The 18,649-nt window shown below is 39.0% G+C and overlaps 1 protein-coding gene and 1 pseudogene across 7 annotated transcripts in view; one reads left to right on the top strand and one right to left on the bottom strand.

Moving 5' to 3' along the window:
* Positions 1 to 9,795, bottom strand: part of LOC119742882 (tRNA (uracil-5-)-methyltransferase homolog A-like) — a 51,785-nt gene extending 41,990 nt beyond the window's left edge. The window contains exons 1-3 of one of the 7 annotated variants that reach the window (XM_038219119.1): positions 5,577 to 5,589; positions 4,733 to 4,734; positions 598 to 782 (exon numbers count right to left, since the gene is read on the bottom strand). Coding sequence is in view for 1 of the 7 variants with exons in the window: in XM_038219124.1 (XP_038075052.1) it covers positions 598 to 782; positions 5,577 to 5,656 (265 nt within the window). In the remaining 6 variants the exon portion in view is untranslated. Of the gene's footprint in view, positions 1 to 597; positions 783 to 4,732; positions 4,735 to 5,540; positions 5,694 to 9,381; positions 9,437 to 9,749 lie in introns of those variants that run through there. The other 6 variants (XM_038219120.1, XM_038219122.1, XM_038219125.1 and 3 more) reach the window with 6 other exon arrangements.
* On the top strand, positions 5,951 to 12,291 carry LOC119742884 (annotated as a pseudogene).
* The last annotated feature ends 6,358 nt before the right edge of the window (positions 12,292 to 18,649 follow it).

The following is an 18,649-nucleotide window of genomic DNA, read 5'->3' as shown; positions in this document are numbered from 1 at the left end:
ATTATCGCTTGGTAAAATCTGGACTTTCCCAGTTCACTTGGCTTTGCCTCGTGAAATGGAAAAGTCCAGATTTTACCTTGCGATAATATTCCTCCCATTTCACTCTGAATCACTCATTACTTGTAAACTATTCTTTTTGTGCGTAATTAAACACTACCAAACACAAACAATGATTTGTACTATCACCAGTCTGGTACTTGAGCTGGTAAGGTTTTCTGATACTTGATACTTTGTTGATGCCTCGTAATATTTTGATATTTTTATTTACCTTTTCTCAATGGGCTTTATATTAATCAACAAAGAAGTAATGTTTTAAGATATGAATGGCTTTGTAAACTTTGCATTCATTCATCAGAAATTAACAAGTTGGACAGTTCAACAACGACAATTTTTTATGAAATTGAACCCTCGATCCCCCAATTTGAAAAAACAACCTGGAAAACAATGAAACTGTTTTGCAGCAAAGTGAATTCCACTGGAATAAAGTATTAAGTTCTGAAATTGGCAAGAATGGACAAAATCACATGAATGAGATTACACTTAGCTGACCTGGCAAAGGGGCAAACGTCTTCACCAAGTAAAAGAATAACAAGTCACCTTTGGATTTGTCCTCCTTATCTTCATTGGGAATAGCATCCATAGTGATGGCCACAGCTGTTGGCATCTTGACAACATCACCCTCCGTAACTGTGGTTGACGTTACCTCCCCAGTTGGGACATCATCAGAAGTTGCTCCCTGCTTCTCATCCATTTTGGTGTTATTACGTTGGACCAAAAACACACTGGAAATATAAAGAAACTGCACATAAAGCAGTTGTATACTATTGGAAGCCATGACCAGTGGGATATCTAGGGGGAGGGGTCGAAATTTGAAATTACAACGCGCACCTGAAAATAGTATGGTAACCATATCGTGTACATGTCTCCATGCAGTGCGATGTATGTATATGTGGTTTCCATACCAGTTTCAGACGCAAGCTGTAAATGTCGCCACAACACAGCTGCGACGCGACAGTTCTATCTGAAAAGCCACCAAAATCATCATTGTTTCCCCATATTTTAGCCAGTGTAGTTCTGTTTCAAGTTGATCCTTTGCTTTGTGATGACTGCTGCATGGTACTAGGTGAGTTTCATTCCCAACTAGGTTTGGATAATGGGGGAAAAAGACAATTTCAGTTGAGGCAATTTTTCATGGCCTCCGCCATTTTCTGACTGCTGGGGAAAAAATAGTTGGGGAAGAATTCCATACATATTGCATCGACATCACTAATATTTCCCCACAGTGACCTATCAGCCATCAGAAAGGGATAACAAGTTTAAAAGTCAAATTTAGCAGGAAAAATATTGAAGTTTTTACTGAGAATACACTTCAAATTTATCAGACCAGTCTCATAGGGTTTGTGCACAGGGTGTCCAGTGATGTCCAGGTATGGAACTCTTTCCAATAGTTGTTGCCCCAGCTCTAGCTTGAGAAACTCTAGTCCCAACATTTGGAACTCTCAATACTGTCTATAAGAGTCCCAAAACTGAAGGTATTGAAAACTTGCCATACAAGATGGAGATGAGAAACTCCAGCTCCAATGCTCATCACGAATTCGACATGTAGAGCTGGAGGCACATTCTAGTTTTTGTCCAGCAGTTGGAAAATGGCGGAGGCCGTGAAATTTGGTCTATACTAAATTTTACTTTTTCCCTTATTATCCAAACCCAGATGAGATTAAACTTACTTCACGCCCTGCAGCAATCATTTACGAAACAAATGGTGGACTTGAAACAGAACAATGCTTTGTACTAGCTTGAGTAACTCCAGCTCCAATGCTCATCAGGAATTCGACATATAGAGCTGCATGGAGCTAAAAGTATGTTGTAGATTCTAAGATGCCCTGAAAAACAGGGCTCTCTGTATCTGTATCACAATCTGGGTTGGGATTAATAGAGGGGAAAGGGACCATTTTTGTGATACAGACCTATACAGAGTGTCCCGTTTTTAGGGCCTCTTAGAATTTAGTATCAATTTCAAACACATGAATTTCCTCTTCATGACAGAAATGAAAAAAAAATATAAGTATTAAAATATAAAGGTCTCTTGAGGTGGCAAAACCTTGAAAGCATAAGATTCCCATATGTTCCCCTATATTCCTGTGTCTTCACAACACAGTTTAAGCGCTATATGTTGAATTCCTGATGAGCATTGGAGCTGGAGTTACTCAAACTAGCTTTATTAAACTAAAATATGAAGAAAAAAAATGATTTCAATGGCTTTTCCGAGGCCATTTTTTACAGCCTCTGCCATATTTTGGCTGCTGGACAAAAACCAGATGTGTGCCTCCAGCTTTAGTCGGAGTAACTTGGACCCAACTTATCGCCCTTTTAACATTCGGACATGGTCTGGTGACCTACTTGCCAGACCATGTCTGAATGTTGAAAAAGCGATAAGTTACTTGGACTACCACCAGCTCATATAATGTTGAATTCCCGATGAGCATTGGAGCTGGGGTTGGAAAGATTCCCGTATCTGGCCATCGCTTTTCACCCTGAGCACAAACCGTATGAGACTGGTCTGAAAATTTCTGTGTTTTCTCAATTTCAAATACAGGCCTACTTCAACATTTCCCTGCTAAATCTGACTTTTTAGGACACAGGCCTATTATCACTTTCTGATGGCTGATAGGTCACTGAAGGGAAAAATTAGGGCAATTGTGTAGTGTAGGGCCCGTGTTTTGTTTTTATCAAATTAGAATCAGGAACGTTTTTTATTTCTAAAAAATGACATTGTCAACTTAAACAGACTTCTCTCAATGTTTTGACACATTTTTGGCAATTTTTGAAAAGTTTCTTGGGGTAGAAATTACGATTGTCCTACGCGGTTTACAGGCCAGTTGGTGTCGTGCAGCGCGACTTGTGTGCTCATGGTACACATGGTCCATCGCGTGGTGATCGCCATTTTTATTTTCATGTTGCGTTTTGTCGTTGTCGTCGTCAGTTTACCCCCAAATTTTCTTCATATATTAAAAACACTGCCCTTTATCTATGACGTACCTATGGGTAATCCTTACATTTAGGACCCATTCCTATATTTGAAAGACTCATCAAGACAGCCAACTAAATGACACTAAAAAGTGACATTCTGATATTTCTTGACCATCTGAACAGGTGGTAATGACACCTTCTTTATTATCAAAACTTTAATTTTGTGGAAAGAGGGCAGGCTTTTGATTTATGAGGGAAATTAAGGGGTAGAACTAAAAGACGACGACAACCAGAAAACAGACTCAAAAACCAAGATGGCAAATGTGAAAGCTAGATGCAATGTAAAAGCTCACTGCTGATTGGCTGATAAAAATAAAATATGTTACTTATTTTTTTTAGCAGCCAATCAGCATTGGGCTTTCATTGTGTTGGGCTTTCACTCGTGTTGTGAAAAATACAATGGGCACATCTCACGTTTTACTCCTAGAACTATGAGGCTCCACGTAGGCTCCACGTAGATGAAGAACCCCGCAAAATTGTTTGCAGCACAAAACACTAATTAAGTACAAAAACGTCCATCAAAATGCAGACATTTCCCACAGAACCACTGCACAGTTTGCCCCTAAACTCCGTACTACACCTCATGACAAACACACGTAATATACGCAGAACAAACATCGCTGGATGCTGTCGTTTTTTGTGGCTAAAATGATGAAAAATATGCCCTTTTCCGCACTGAGCCAACCTGACACTTGAAACGTGCTCGCATATGATCCAGCGATGATTTTTTGGTTCACTCGGAGCCAGGCGCGGTTCTAGAACCAATATTTTTGGGGGGCTAGCACGGTGGATCCAGAATTTTTTCAGGGAGGCGTGCTGAAATGTTGACCAGTATTTTTTTCCAGACACTTAGGCCTCCGAAAATCAATAGGTGGCGGGGGGGGGGGGGGGGGGGGGGGCCTCATGCCATATTTTCAACGGGGAGCACCAATAATAATGCATCTTTGTCACGGCTGTTTCTTCTTTAGGGGGAGACCGTTCACATGTTCATCACAATCCTTCTTTTTGCTAATGCAATTTTTTTTTTACAAAATTAATTTTTGGGGGGGCTAGACAAAATTTTGGCTGGGCTACAGCCCCCCCCTCCCCCCCCCATTGAACCGCGCCTGCTCGGAGCCCGCATGCGCATACTATCATTTCTTTTGCAACTGAAAATCATCGCTGGATCATATGCGTGCACGTTTCAAGTGTCAGGTTGGCTCAGTGCGGAAAGGGCATATTTTTCATTATTTTAGCCAAAAAACTACAAAATCCAGCGATGTTTGTTCTGCGCATATTACGTGAGTATGTCATGAGGTATAGTGCGGAGTTTAGGGGCAAACTGTGTAGTGGTTCTGTGGGAAATGTCTGCATTTTGATGGACATTTTTGTACTTAATTAGTGACTGCAAAAATCGGTAGGAAAGTCACATTTTCTTTGAAAGTGTTTCAAAATTTCAAACATGAGTTTATTGGAGGGAAAAATGCTGCTTTAGCCTGCAAAAGTCACTTTGGTAATTGACAGTCATCTGCAAAAGTCAGTTTTGAACAGAACTCGTAAAAAATAGAAGTGTCCTAAAAATAAGGACTACCCCTATATTACTTCTGAAATCAGAAGGCTTCTCTGACGGAGAGAAGCCTTCTGATTTCAGAAGTACTCCTTTAAATGTTCTCAATGTCGCCAACTAGTTGGGGTGGTCGGAAAAAAATCCATACTGGGCCACCACTCAGAGTTCCTGCACAAAGTCTATGGGCCATGACAGAACACGTATTATCAAAGAATGTTTGCTCTCCTTAAAACAGTGTTTCTTCATCAGATTTACAACTTTTGGCAATGTTTGGTACTTTTCAGGTCATATTAAGGAATATGAGTGGTACCCCAGTATGGACTTTTTGGTAATCCTTACTTTTAGGACACCTCTGTTTTGTACGAGTTCTGTTCAAAACTGACTTTTGCAGATGACTGTCCAGTACCAAAGTGACTTTTGCAGGCTAGAGCAGTCTTTTTACTTCAGATAAATTCATGTTAGTTGTAATTTTGAAAGCACTTTCAAAGAAAATGTGACTTTCCTACCTTTTTTTGCAGTTCACCATCTTGCATTTTTAATATATTTTCTGTTTGTCATTGTCGTCTTTTTACCCCTCATAAATCAAAGCCCAGCCCTCTTTCTACAAAATTAAACCTGCTGATATTCAAGAGGTGTCATTGCCAAATGTTCAAATGTGCCAAGAAATATCAGAATGTCACTTTTGAGGGTCATTTAGTCAGCTGTTTTGGTGAGTCTTTTAACCTTATATAGGAAAGGGGTCCTAAAGGTAAGGATTACCGACTTTTTTCCAGCATCTCAAACTCTTCACGAACACACAAAACACACGACGAATTAGATACAATGATACACAATAGCGTTGTAAACGCACTGCCAGTGCGTCTACGGGAGTGCGGCCATGACGGCTACTTCTGCACGACGTTTCACTAAATAAAATAATGCAGATTTCACCAATAGCTATTAAAAACAACCAAATTAATGTTACCTTTAATGAAAACAAACATGTAGTACTGACACTGACGTAATAAGAAAGTTTTCAGCCACTCGGTAGCGCCAGATTTTCAAGAGTCGCGTGTTTATGTTGTTGAATGCTGCCCTCATGTGTCCCTCACATGCAAGCTGTTTCGAAACCTCGGCCTTCGTCGCAGATTCGCAGCTTCATTATTGAACTGGCATCCTTCTTTTTTTAACGAGATGCCTGCGTCTCCCGTAACGGAAGCCCAATAATACCTATTTGTCTCTTCTTATTTGACACCCCACGCTTTCTGAGTAGCTGTGTGGAAATTCCATAATTATTCTTCTTCAAATTGGTTTAATAGAACAAGCCGCACCGGGAATGAATCAAATTTTGGAAAACCCTTTAAACCCACATTTTTCTCTTTTTTTCTGGAGGGCGCTGTTTACGCTTTACACTAGTTTTTCCCCTTAATTTTGCCCCAGAATTTATTTATGTGATTATTCAAGGCAAAGGAGTTGTTGAATATGGCTATTCATGTGGTAGGTACCCAAGATTTTCTGGAAAATTATTTATATTTTTAAGTTGGACACCTCGTCGTATGACTTTTTTTAAACAAAAAGCAAAATGTGAAATCGCCCAGTTTCCGGACACTTCACTTCAATATTTGGAAAGATTCCCATATCTGGCCATCAATAATGTTTTCCTTCAGCGACCTATCAGCCATCAGAAAGTATGTCAAATTTAGCAGGGAATTTATTGGGGTATTTACTAAGAAAACACTTAAATATTTTCAGACCAGTCTCATTGTGCACAGGATGACAAGTGATGGCCAGATGTGGGAATCTTTCCAAAAAGAATATGCTTAGGGTCCTGCTTTTTTTTTTAAAAAGGAAGCGGGAGACCCTTCTTTTTTTTTGTCCTCCCCAATAGCCCGACCGGGCTATTTTTCAAGATGGCTGCCATTTTTTTTTTAAATGGCCACCATTGGACTCGGCAAATTACATACCAGCTTTATATTGAAATGTGTTTATAGCTCCATGATGCAACAGATACAATGTAAGAGGCTAAACTGATGTCACTATTGAAAATTTAAAAAAAAGTTTGGTTTAAAAAAAAAGAACCTAAGGAGGCAGCCTCCAAAAAGGAAGCAGGCGGGGACGCTAGACATGTTTTTGTTTTTTATTTGGCCTAATTTGTTTCCCCCTCTCCACTTTGAAAACTTCTGTGAAGATTTAATTGGTGTTGCCGTTTCATACATTTATATATATTTTTTTTTTTACATCATACATGTAAACTTGACGGTTGTCTCATTTTGTTTGCAACTGTAGGCGCATCCATCAGTGCAAATGAAAGGCGCTGAGGCAGACTGGACGCCCATACAATGCACAGACGGGGAGTGTAGCCACTCCTTGATGAAGGCTCCGCATCTGCACTGTCCATTCTGCTCCCAGGACAGTCTCTTCACTGATGAGATTCTCCTCAAGGCGCACTACAGGGTCAAGCACGTGGATAAAGGCATCAACTTTGGGGGTGAGTTTGCATTTGGGAACAAGACCAAGCTCTTGCATACTTGTGACTGGATCCCAAGAAATAAGTTTTAGGTTAAGGACAATGTTTTCACTTTCTCTTCATGAGTCATGCTACAAGACGACTTGTGGTCCGTGTTTGTGGAAAGGTTTGGGAGTTGAATTAAGATAAGTTGAAGGTAGTGGACAGCAGGACAAGGTAGTGGCATTTGTGGGAGTTTTATGAAATTGACAGATACCTGGGCTGGTTATTCTTAGCAGATATCAGTGTTCGATAGACTCAGTTGTCACAGGCCATGCCCAAACGCCGACTGTGTCTCGGGAAAATCTTTGCATCCCTGCCTGAACAAGAGTCCTAACTCAGGTCAATAGCTTACTTGTGCCTACAGCAAGAGAACCATATAAAAAGATCCATAGTTCATGTTTTGTCAAAGTGCATACGGCTGTCAGCTTATGTCAAAATTGTCAAACCAATCTTCTACTGTATCCCTCCCCAGGTCTTAAAATATTGCGGTGTTGTAGATCCTGCATCGTCCACGGCATCATACACGAGTAGAAATACTTCAAGGGTGCCCACTGGAACTGCTACCACTGTCGCAACGGTTTCAGCAGGAGGGACGAGGCTATGAAGCACTACCAGCAACACTTCCGTAATCCAGAGACCACAATACAGATAGTCATTCCTTCCTTTCATAAAGTGCAGACTTCTGCGATGAGAAGAACAATGCACTGCGGGGGGAGGGGGGGGGGCATGCTCCAAGAACAATGAATGCGCTTGACTCGCTGTTCTAATAAAACTATAAGTACATGTACACGTGATTGGTTGGATTTTGCGTGACCAGTGACCTGCGCGTCAAACGTCAGGGAGTTCCAGTCTCTGCAAGTTTGTGGGAAGAATGATGAGGAATAGACCAGTGTTGTGCAATGGGGCACGAAGAACCGTGAACTGTGACCTCTAGTACTAGATGTGGTTTCAGTGAGGAAGGTGTTCCAGTGTACTGTATGTCTACCACGTTGAAGCAGATCCTATAAAGCATCCCTAGATGGCTCTGGAGACGCCTGGCCTTGAGTGGACTCTAGTGCAAGTCGTTAAGCATTGATGTTACGCTGCAGGTGCGGTCGTAGTTGTCGGTGACGTAGCGGGCGCTGCTGTGCTGAACTTGCTCCTGTTTTTTTTGATATTTTTCTCAGTGTGGGGATCCCAGGCTGGAGCGGCGTACTCAATGATGGGGCCAACATATGTCATGTAGCTAGCCTGTCTCGGATACAGTATGTACTCGGGTACAGTATGTCATGGTCAATTTTACAATCATGTACTTCATTCTATTCCAGTGGGCACATAAGACTGCATATACAATACATGTAAACTACAATTAAACTGTGTCAACAGTGAAGCTGTTAAACATTTTCGCACGTACCCCCCGCCCTGCAAACAGGATGCTGGGATACTCTGATGAATTCGCGCTCTGATTGGTTGGATTTTGCGTGACCAGTGACCTGCGCGTCATCAAGGTCATGACTCTGCAAGGTTTGAAACGGCCATTGAGACTGATTCATTACTCTTTTATTCCAGTTTGTGGGATTTTTTTTCTCGTTGAAAAGCGTAACAATGTACGGAAATTCTGTAAAACATATCTGTTTTGTAAATTTACAATTCCCGTCACTTGCGCAGACTCCGTTTCGAATCACGAACGGTCGGATTGCATTATGCGACGCTCAAAATTGTGTCCACATGGTCCGCAATGAAACAGAAATCACATCCGGTATGGAATGTGCCCAATTCTATGGGAAGTTTTCGGATAGCATTTGCGCACATTGTCTAACTGCGGTCTTGAACAGCTGCAGCCAGATGCTTTATACGTAGGTCATAGGCCATTTCCTTCACAAGATTCTGTGAAGCTCATCAGAGTATCCCAGCGTCCTGTTTGCAGGGCGGGGGGTACGGGCGAGTTAAACATTGACACAGATTGGTAAAACTACCATGGTTCACTCAGAAACTGTTTCAAATTTCTGATGCTTGAATTCCAAAACTCATTGGACTTATTTATAGCTTACACCTGAACAGAACTCAACCCATGAAACCCCAACAGCATGTATTGTTGGAATCTGTTGGGATGGGTATAGTACCCCTAAACTGAAGTCAGAAATATGTGTGTGTGCAGTTTCCCATATGGTGTTGGAATTTGCCAGGATGGGTATGGTTCCTAGTAAATCATGCTAGGGATTTAGGGTCAAAAGACTCTCTGAAATAAATTTCACAATCAAACATTTGACTCAAGTATCCATTCTTTTGAGAAAAAATAATTTGTGGCTTAAAGTGTATAAAACTACTTTTTTTTAACCTTCACAGTTTCAGTGCTGCTTCAAGACAACTTAGTATGCTGTTGATGTGATGTAATGGTCCCCTTTTATAATCTGCATAAAAAAACCCAATGAAATGCATTTAATCAGTTGAAATGTATGTACCCTGTGAGCAGGTATGGTAGTTCTACAAGGATGATATCAAATGCCAATACTTCGTGTCTTTTAAGAAAGTGTGAACCAAATTTATCACTGTACGTTTGTGTCATAAATCTTTTGCAACCCTGCAGATTTTGTCTCATTTTATCATCCTCAACCACTTCACCCCACCATTTTTACCCAGGATGTCAACCAGATCTTCACCACATACACCGACCCAGCACCCAACAGTGCCAGCCTTGTAACACACCTCATAGTCCCCCAGTCACAGCAGCCATCGGAGACGGACACATCATCCCCAGGCTATGAGCAGACTGATGGGCAGCAGCCGCAGATCGAGTACCAGTACGCCTGCATCAATGATCCGAGCCAGAGCACTGCCAATGGGGAAGGTAAGATGGTAAGAATATTAACCATGACCCTCCAAGAATCCTTCAGCATCTACCCAGAGGTCAGGGAGGATAATGCCACCAGCAGTGAAGGATAATTAGAAGAAGCTGACTAAAAGCCAAGAGGGAGGCATTTGATGCAAGGAAGAACTCTTCCCCCAACCCCCACCCAACACCCCCTCCACTTTGTTTTCAATTGATACATCGTGAATCCATATGGAAGAAGGGAATGGGTAGACAACAGCATGTTTAAAACAGTTGTCTTCACTCCTGCACTTGTTTGGTCATTGAAATAAACAAAACAACCAAAATTTCAGCATTTTTTTAAGGGGTTGGGGCGGGTGAGGGCCAATATTGACAGTGGATTTTACAAATTGAAATTACAAGGTGTAAAGGGTGTGCCATTGGTGTTATTTAAGTTGATTGAATTTTGGAAGATTCAAGAAGGTTCTAAACAAAAAAAATATAATAAGTCAGGGTGGCAATACATTTTGAAAGCATACTTCAACAGTTAATTAAATATTGGAATTTGTCCTTCACCTTGCCCACCTAATGTTAGGAATAAGGTTTGAAAAATGAGTGATTGCTTACACCCAGTTACATGAAATTATGTGTTCTTGACACGCACAGCATCTCTTGGGACTTCCTTGCCTGTATCCTGTTTTTAAGGCTACAGATTATCTGTCCCATTGAAGCGCAACATACATGTCGACATTTCTACTCCATAAACTCCTGTCTTTCCCATCTGTGTAGCCCTCACCCGGAGAGGCCTGAGGGACTTTCTATAATACAGGAATCAGTATCCAGGATAATTACTCAACCTTTCCCTCGACCATTATGTCCTCTCGTAAACAGTTGTCCTTATTGAGATACCAGACGAAGGATGCAAAGGGGATTTGGAGGACGAGACTTGCTACACAGAGCACAACTTGTCGCTGCTGCTGCAGGAGAAGGAATGTCTGGAGAAGACTCTTGAGGAGGAGCGGACCACGTGGGCCCAGACAGAGCACAGGATGAAAGGCAATATAGAAAGGCTTTGTACAAAGGTCAGCGGGCATTCCATCTGGTCTTGGTCTAAGAATGAGTTTGGATTTTGTTCCCTGAATGCAACAGGTATCAAAGGCGTCAATCGCTTCTCAAAAGTGGGAGGGGGGACATACCTTGATCAGAACTAATGCAGGCACACTAATGCGACTGCATTCTTTCAGTGGTCGGATTTCTGTCAGGATGCCAGCTGTGGGCGATCATGGTGTGCACTGTTGTTGTCATTGTTCTACATTTTCTACACGTTCTACGTTGTTCTATGCGCTGATGCTGCATATCATATATGCAGACAAACCGTTCCACACATTATGTACACAAGCTCAGATGTGTCGTTTATCCTTGTGTAGAAGATCCGTGGTTGCACTCATACTCTAGTTGCACTAAATAACTGGGCAACAACACATGTGCCTTCTTAAGCATTCATGCTCCAACTGCACACATCATAAAGTAAGTGCATAAATGTCGGACTTTGGTGTGCGCTGTCATGGTTGTGATTGGTTACACATCATGGGGCAGAGCCTAATGGATTGGTCTATTAAAATTCCATCTGTTAACAAATAATTTCTCTGCCCATCCTTCTTGCCCTCCAGGTTGAGTATTTGTCCAACACAAACACGTCACTCAAGCAGCAGCTGTCCATGATGCACACGTCCAGTTTGAAACGTCTGACCAACAACAGTGAGAACCAGTCCATTTTGCAAGAGTTACTGCAACACATGTCTGAGGAGCACACCCAGCTGCTGCACCACCATCTAGCACAGCTGCGGCTGTACGCTCAGGCCTGCGCATTATCCAAATCAGCCCCCGAGGAATCTGCAGCTGAATCTACAGTCTTGGTACCAGACCTGACCGACCAATCACAGGACATTTCACACATGGCCATGATGTCGTCCTCGGAGGGCACCCTTGGGAACATGGAGAAGACAGTCGTCATGACGATAACGTCGGAGGAGGATTCGGAGCCGCTCGGCAACATTGTCGATAACCCCAGAGATACCGTGGGAAACGACGTCTTGCCTTTGGATAAGGACATTCACCAAATGACATTCCATACCAACTGACAAGCGAGGGACTGTCACCAAGACATGCCACCTCTCTGTCAGGTCACGTTTATCAATCAGGTAGAACTCATCCACGTCACAATACAGGCTGTGATGTCATGCAACAGGATTTTCACAAGAACAAAAGTTTGAAATTGATCTTTCCAACAGCACGCCAAAAATATTCTGCCCCGACGGCTTCGACAAAAGAACGTTTGAAGACGACATGTCAAATGAGAGACCACCATTAAAACGTGGGAGAACTAACAGCCTGAAAGCCACTTAACTAAATAAAACCTGACATATTTTGTAAACAGTGTACACTCAGTGTTGTCTTAGGGCTTAGTTGGGGGGGGGACTTGAACTAATGAGTTGAGTCTTCATGGAAGTTTGTCTTACCTGAATGAAAAATTTTACCAAAGCAACTGGCCTTGGTCTCTCCTATCTTTTCGAGTTCTCGATGGGTAATCCCGAATCCGCTCAGTGAATGGGTGTCGTTGTAGGCCCTAACAGATCCACATAGGTCCTCAAACACTTTATATCTATTACTGAAACATAAACGATGCAATTATTTTTAACATTGAAACATTCGACCGTATGTATAAAAACTAGCATTTCCTTTTTTTTTTACAACGTATTTTTCAGCATAACTTTTATTTGCGTGAATAAAAATGAGAGCAAATGCTTTCACTATTTGCTTCAAGCTAAAAGTATTTGCTTTTTTATTTTTGGCTTTTGCTAGACTAGAAGTGTGGACTGGTTTCAAACTTGAAAAAAATATAAAGTTTCAATTGACCTAAAAATTAATTAAATTTTAAAATCTAATACTCCAACTGTGGGAATTGAACCAGCAACCTTCAGAAGTTCAGATTTCGGGTCGTCAGTCCGTATTACTTTATTAAGCACAACTTCACACTATTTTGTGGTTACAAAATTAACTGTAAAGTTTCAATTGACCTAATAAGTAATAAAATTTTGAAATCTAAAATTCCCAGCGTGGGAATGAACCTGCAACCTTTAGATTTAGAGTCAACAGTCTGAACCACTGCACTAAGCATAATTTCATGCTTTTTAGTGGTTACGGAATTAACGACATGTATAAAGTTTCAGTTTACCCAAAAAGAAATAAAATTTTAAAATCTACAATTCCCACCCTGGATTTGAACCCGCAACCTTCAGATTTAGAGTCAGCAGTCTAAACCACTGCACTAAGCATAATTTGACACTTTTTGTGGTTACGAAATTAACTATAAAGTTTCAATTTACCAAAAAAGAAATAAAATTTCAAAATGTAAAATTCCCACCCTGGATTTGAACCCACAACCTCCAGATTTAGAGTCAGTAGTCCGTACCATTGGACTAAGCATAATTTCACACTTTTTAGTGGTTAAGAAATTGACTATAAAAGTTAAATTTACCCAAAAAGAAATAACATTTTTAAAATGTAAAATTCCCACCCTGGATTTGAACCCGCAACCTCCAGATTTAGAGTCAGCAGTGCATACCATTGGACTAAGCATCTTTTCACAATTTTTAGTGGTTACGAAATTGACTATAAAAAATCAATTTACACAAAAAGAAATAAAATTTTAAAATGCAAAATTCCCACCCTGGATTTGAACCCGCAACCTCCCGATTTAGAGTCAGCAGTCCGTACCATTGGACTAAGCATCTTTTCACAATTTTTAGTGGTTACGGAAGTGACTATAAAAAATCAATTTACCCAAAAATAAATAAAATTTTAAAATGTAAAATTCCCACCCTGGATTTGAACCCACAACCTCCAGATTTAGAGTCAACAGTCCGTACCATTAGACTAAGCATATTTTCACACTTTTTAGAGGTTACGAAATTAACTATAAAGTTTCAATTTACCCAAAAAGAAATAAAATTTTAAAATCTAAAATTCCCACCCTGGATTTGAACCAGCAACCTCCAGATTTAGAGTCAGCAGTCCGTACCATTGGACTAAGCATATTTTCACACTTTTTAGTGGTAACGAAATTGACTATAAAAAATCAATTTACCCAAAAAGAAATAACATTTTTAAAATGTTGAATTCCCACCCTGGATTTGAACCCACAACCTTCAGATTGAGAGTCAGCAGTCCATACCATTGGACTAAGCATCATTTCACACTTTTTAGTGGTTACGAAATTAACTATAAAGTTTCAATTTACCCAAAAAGAAATAAAATTTTAAAATGTAAAAATCCCACCCTGGATTTGACCCCACAACCTCCAGATTTAGAGTCAGCAGTCCGTACCATTGGACTAAGCATAATTTCACACTTTTAAGTGGATATGAAATTAATTATCAAGTTTCAATTTACCCCTAAAGAAATAAAATTTTAAAATTTAAAATTCCCACCCTGGATTTTAACTCGCAACCTTCAGATTGAGAGTCAGCAGTCTAAACAACTGCTCTAAGCATAATTTCACACTTTTTGTGGTTACGAAATAAACTATAAAGTTTCAATTTACCCAAAAAGAAAAAAAATTTTAAAATGTAAAATTCCCACCCTGGATTTGAACCCGCAACCTCCAGATTTAGAGTCAGCAGTCCGTACTATTGGACGAAGCATATTTTCACACTTTTTAGTGGTTACGAAATTGACTATAAAAAATCAATTTACCCAAAAAGAAATAACATTTTTAAAATGTTAAATTCCCACCCTGGATTTGAACCCGCAACCTCCAGATTTAGGGTCAGAAGTCCGTACCATTGGACTAAGCATCTTTTCACACTTTTTAGTGGTTACGAAATTAACTATAAAGTTTCAATTTACCCCAAAAGAAATAAAAATTTAAAATTTAAAATTCCCACCCTGGATTTGAACCTGCAACCTCCAGATTTAGAGTCAGCAGTCCGTACTATTGGACTAAGCATATTTTCACACTTTTTAGTGGTTACGAAATTGACTATAAAAAATCAATTTACCCAAAAAGAAATAAAATTTTAAAATGTAAAATTCCCGACCTGGATTTGAACCCGCAACCTCCAGATTTAGAGTCAGCAGTCCGTACCATTGAACTAAGCATCTTTTCACAATTTTTAGTGGTAACGAAATTAACTATAAAAAATCAATTTACCCTAAAATAAATAAATTTTTAAATGTTGAATTCCCACCCTGGATTTGAACCCACAACCTTGAGATTGAGAGTCAGCAGTCCGTACCATTGGACTAAGCATAATTTCACACTTTTTAGTGGTTACGAAATTAACTATAAAGTTTCAATTTACCCAAAAAGAAATCAAATTTTAAAATGTAAAATATCCACCGTGGATTTGAACCAGCAACCTCCAGATTTAAAGTCAGCAGTCTGAACCACTGAACTAAGCATAATTTCACACTTTTTTAGTGGTTACGAAATTGAATATAAAAGTTGAATTTACCCAAAAAGAAAGAACATTTTTAAAATGTAAAATTCCCACCCTGGATTTGAACCCGCAACCTCCAGATTTAGAGTCAGCAGTCCGTACCATTGGACTAAGCATCTTTTCACAATTTTTAGTAGTTACGAAATTGACTATAAAAAATCAATTTACCCTAAAATAAATAAAATTTAAAAATGTAAAATTCCCACCCTCGATTGGAACCCACAACCTTCAGATTGAGAGTCAGCAGTCCATACCATTGGACTAAGCATAATTTCACACTTTTTAGTGGTTACGAAATTAACTATAAAGTTTCAATTTACCCAAAAAGAAATAAAATTTTAAAATGTAAAATTCCCACCCTGGATTTGAACCCACAACCTCCAGATTTAGAGTTAGCAGACCATACCATTGGACTAAGCATATTTTCACACTTTTTAGTGGTAACGAAAATTGACTATAAAAAATCAATTTACCCAAAAAGAAATAACATTTTTAAAATGTTGAATTCCCACCCTGGATTTGAACCCACAACCTTCAGATTGAGAGTCAGCAGTCCATACCATTGGACTAAGCATCATTTCACACTTTTTAGTGGTTACGAAATTAACTATAAAGTTTCAATTTACCCAAAAAGAAATAACATTTTAAAATGTAAAATTCCCACCCTGGATTTGAACCCGCAACCTCCAGATTTAGAGTCAGCAGTCCGTACTATTGGACTAAGCATATTTTCACACTTTTTAGTGGTTACGAAATTGACTATAAAAAATCAATTTACCCAAAAAGAAATAACATTTTTAAAATGTTAAATTCCCACCCTGGATTTGAACCCGCAACCTCCAGATTTAGAGTCAGCAGTCCGTACCATTGGACTAAGCATCTTTTCACACTTTTTAGTGGTTACGAAATTAACTATAAAGTTTCAATTTACCCAAAAGAAATAAAAATTTAAAATTTAAAATTCCCACCCTGGATTTGAACCCACAACCTCCAGATTGAGAGTCCGCAGTCCGTACCATTGGACTAAGCATCTTTTCACAATTTTTTAGTGGTTACGAAATTGACTATAAAAAATCAATTTACCCAAAAATAAATAAAATTTTAAAATGTAAAATTCCCGACCTGGATTTGAACCCGCAACCTCCAGATTTAGAGTCAGCAGTCCGTACCATTGAACTAAGCATCTTTCACAATTTTTAGTGGTAACGAAATTAACTATAAAAAATCAATTTACCCTAAAATAAATAAATTTTTAAATGTTGAATTCCCACCCTGGATTTGAACCCACAACCTTGAGATTGAGAGTCAGCAGTCCGTACCATTGGACTAAGCATAATTTCACACTTTTTAGTGGTTACGAAATTAACTATAAAGTTTCAATTTACCCAAAAAGAAATAAAATTTTAAAATGTAAAATTCCCACCGTGGATTTGAACCCGCAACCTCCAGATTTAAAGTCAGCAGTCTGAACCACTGAACTAAGCATAATTTCACACTTTTTAGTGGTTACGAAATTGAATATAAAAGTTGAATTTACCCAAAAGAAAGAACATTTTAAAATGTAAAATTCCCACCCTGGATTTGAACCCGCAACCTCCAGATTTAGAGTCAGCAGTCCGTACCATTGGACTAAGCATCTTTTCACAATTTTTAGTAGTTATGAAATTGACTATAAAAAATCAATTTACCCTAAAATAAATAAAATTTAAAAATGTAAAATTCCCACCCTCGATTTGAACCCACAACCTCCAGATTTAGAGTTAGCAGACCGTACCATTGTACTAAGCATATTTTCACACTTTTTAGTGGTCACGAAATTGACTATAAAAAATCAATTTACCCAAAAAGAAATAACATTTTTAAAATGTAAAATTCCCACCCTGGATTTGAACCCACAACCTTCAGATTGAGAGTCAGCCGTCCATACCATTGGACTAAGCATAATTTCACACTTTTTAGTGGTTACGAAATTAACTATAAAGTTTCAATTTACCCAACAAGAAATACAATTTTAAAATGTAAAATTCCCACCCTGGATTTGAACCCGCAACCTCCAGATTTAGAGTCAGCAGTCCGTACCATTGGACTAAGCATATTTTCACACTTTTTAGTGGTTACAAAATTTACTATAAAAGATCAATTTACACAAAAAGAAATAAAATTTTAAAATGTAAAATTCCCACCCTGGATTTGAACCCGCAACCTCCAGATTGAGAGTCAGCAGTCCATACCATTGGACTAAGCATATTTTGACACTTTTTAGTGGTTACAAAATTTACTATAAAAGATCAATTTACCCAAAAAGAAATAAAATTTTAAAATGTAAAATTTCCACCGGGATTTGAACCCACAACCTCCAGATTTAGAGTTAGCAGACCGTACCATTGGACTAAGCATATTTTCACACTTTTTAGTGGTTACGAAATTGACTATAAAGAATCAATTTACCCAAAAAGAAATAACATTTTTAAAATGTAAAATTCCCACCCTGGATTTGAACCCACAACCTTCAGATTGAGAGTCAGCAGTCCATGCCATTGGACTAAGCATAATTTCACACTTTTTAGTGGTTACGAAATTAACTATAAAGTTTCAATTTACCCAAAAAGAAATAAAATTTTAAAATGTAAAATTCCCACCCTGGATTTGAACCCGCAACCTCCAGATTGAGAGTCAGCAGTCCATACCATTGGACTAAGCATATTTTCACACTTTTTAGTGGTTACAAAATTTACTATAAAAGATCAATTTACCCAAAAAGAAATAAAATTTTAAAATGTAAAATTCCCACCCTGGATTTGAACCCGCAACTTCCAGATTTAGAGTCAGCAGTCCATACCATTGGACTAAGCATATTTTCACACTTTTTAGTGGTTACGAAATTGACTATAAAAAATCAATTTACCCAAAAAGAAATAACATTTTTAGAAAATTAAATTCCCACCCTGGATTTGAACCCACAACCTTCAGATTGAGAGTCAGCAGTCCATACCATTGGACTAAGCATAATTTCACACTTTTTAGTGGTTACGAAATTAACTATAAAGTTTCAATTTACCCAAAAAGAAATAAAATTTTAAAATGTAAAAATCCCACCCTGGATTTGAACCCGCAAACTCCAGATTTAGAGTCAGCAGTCCGTACCATTGGACTAAGCATCATTTCACACTTTTCAGTGGTTACGAAATTGACTATAAAAAATCAATTTACCCAAAAAGAAATAACCTTTTTAAAATGTTAAATTCCCACCCTGGATTTGAACCCACAACCTTGAGATTGAGAGTCAGCAGTCCGTA

Source organism: Patiria miniata, unplaced genomic scaffold (assembly GCF_015706575.1).
Source record: "Patiria miniata isolate m_02_andy unplaced genomic scaffold, ASM1570657v1 HiC_scaffold_6, whole genome shotgun sequence".
In the NCBI taxonomy this organism is placed as follows: domain Eukaryota; kingdom Metazoa; phylum Echinodermata; class Asteroidea; order Valvatida; family Asterinidae; genus Patiria; species Patiria miniata.
Note: the sequence above shows the minus strand (reverse complement) of the source record. Positions and strands in the feature narration are given on the sequence as shown.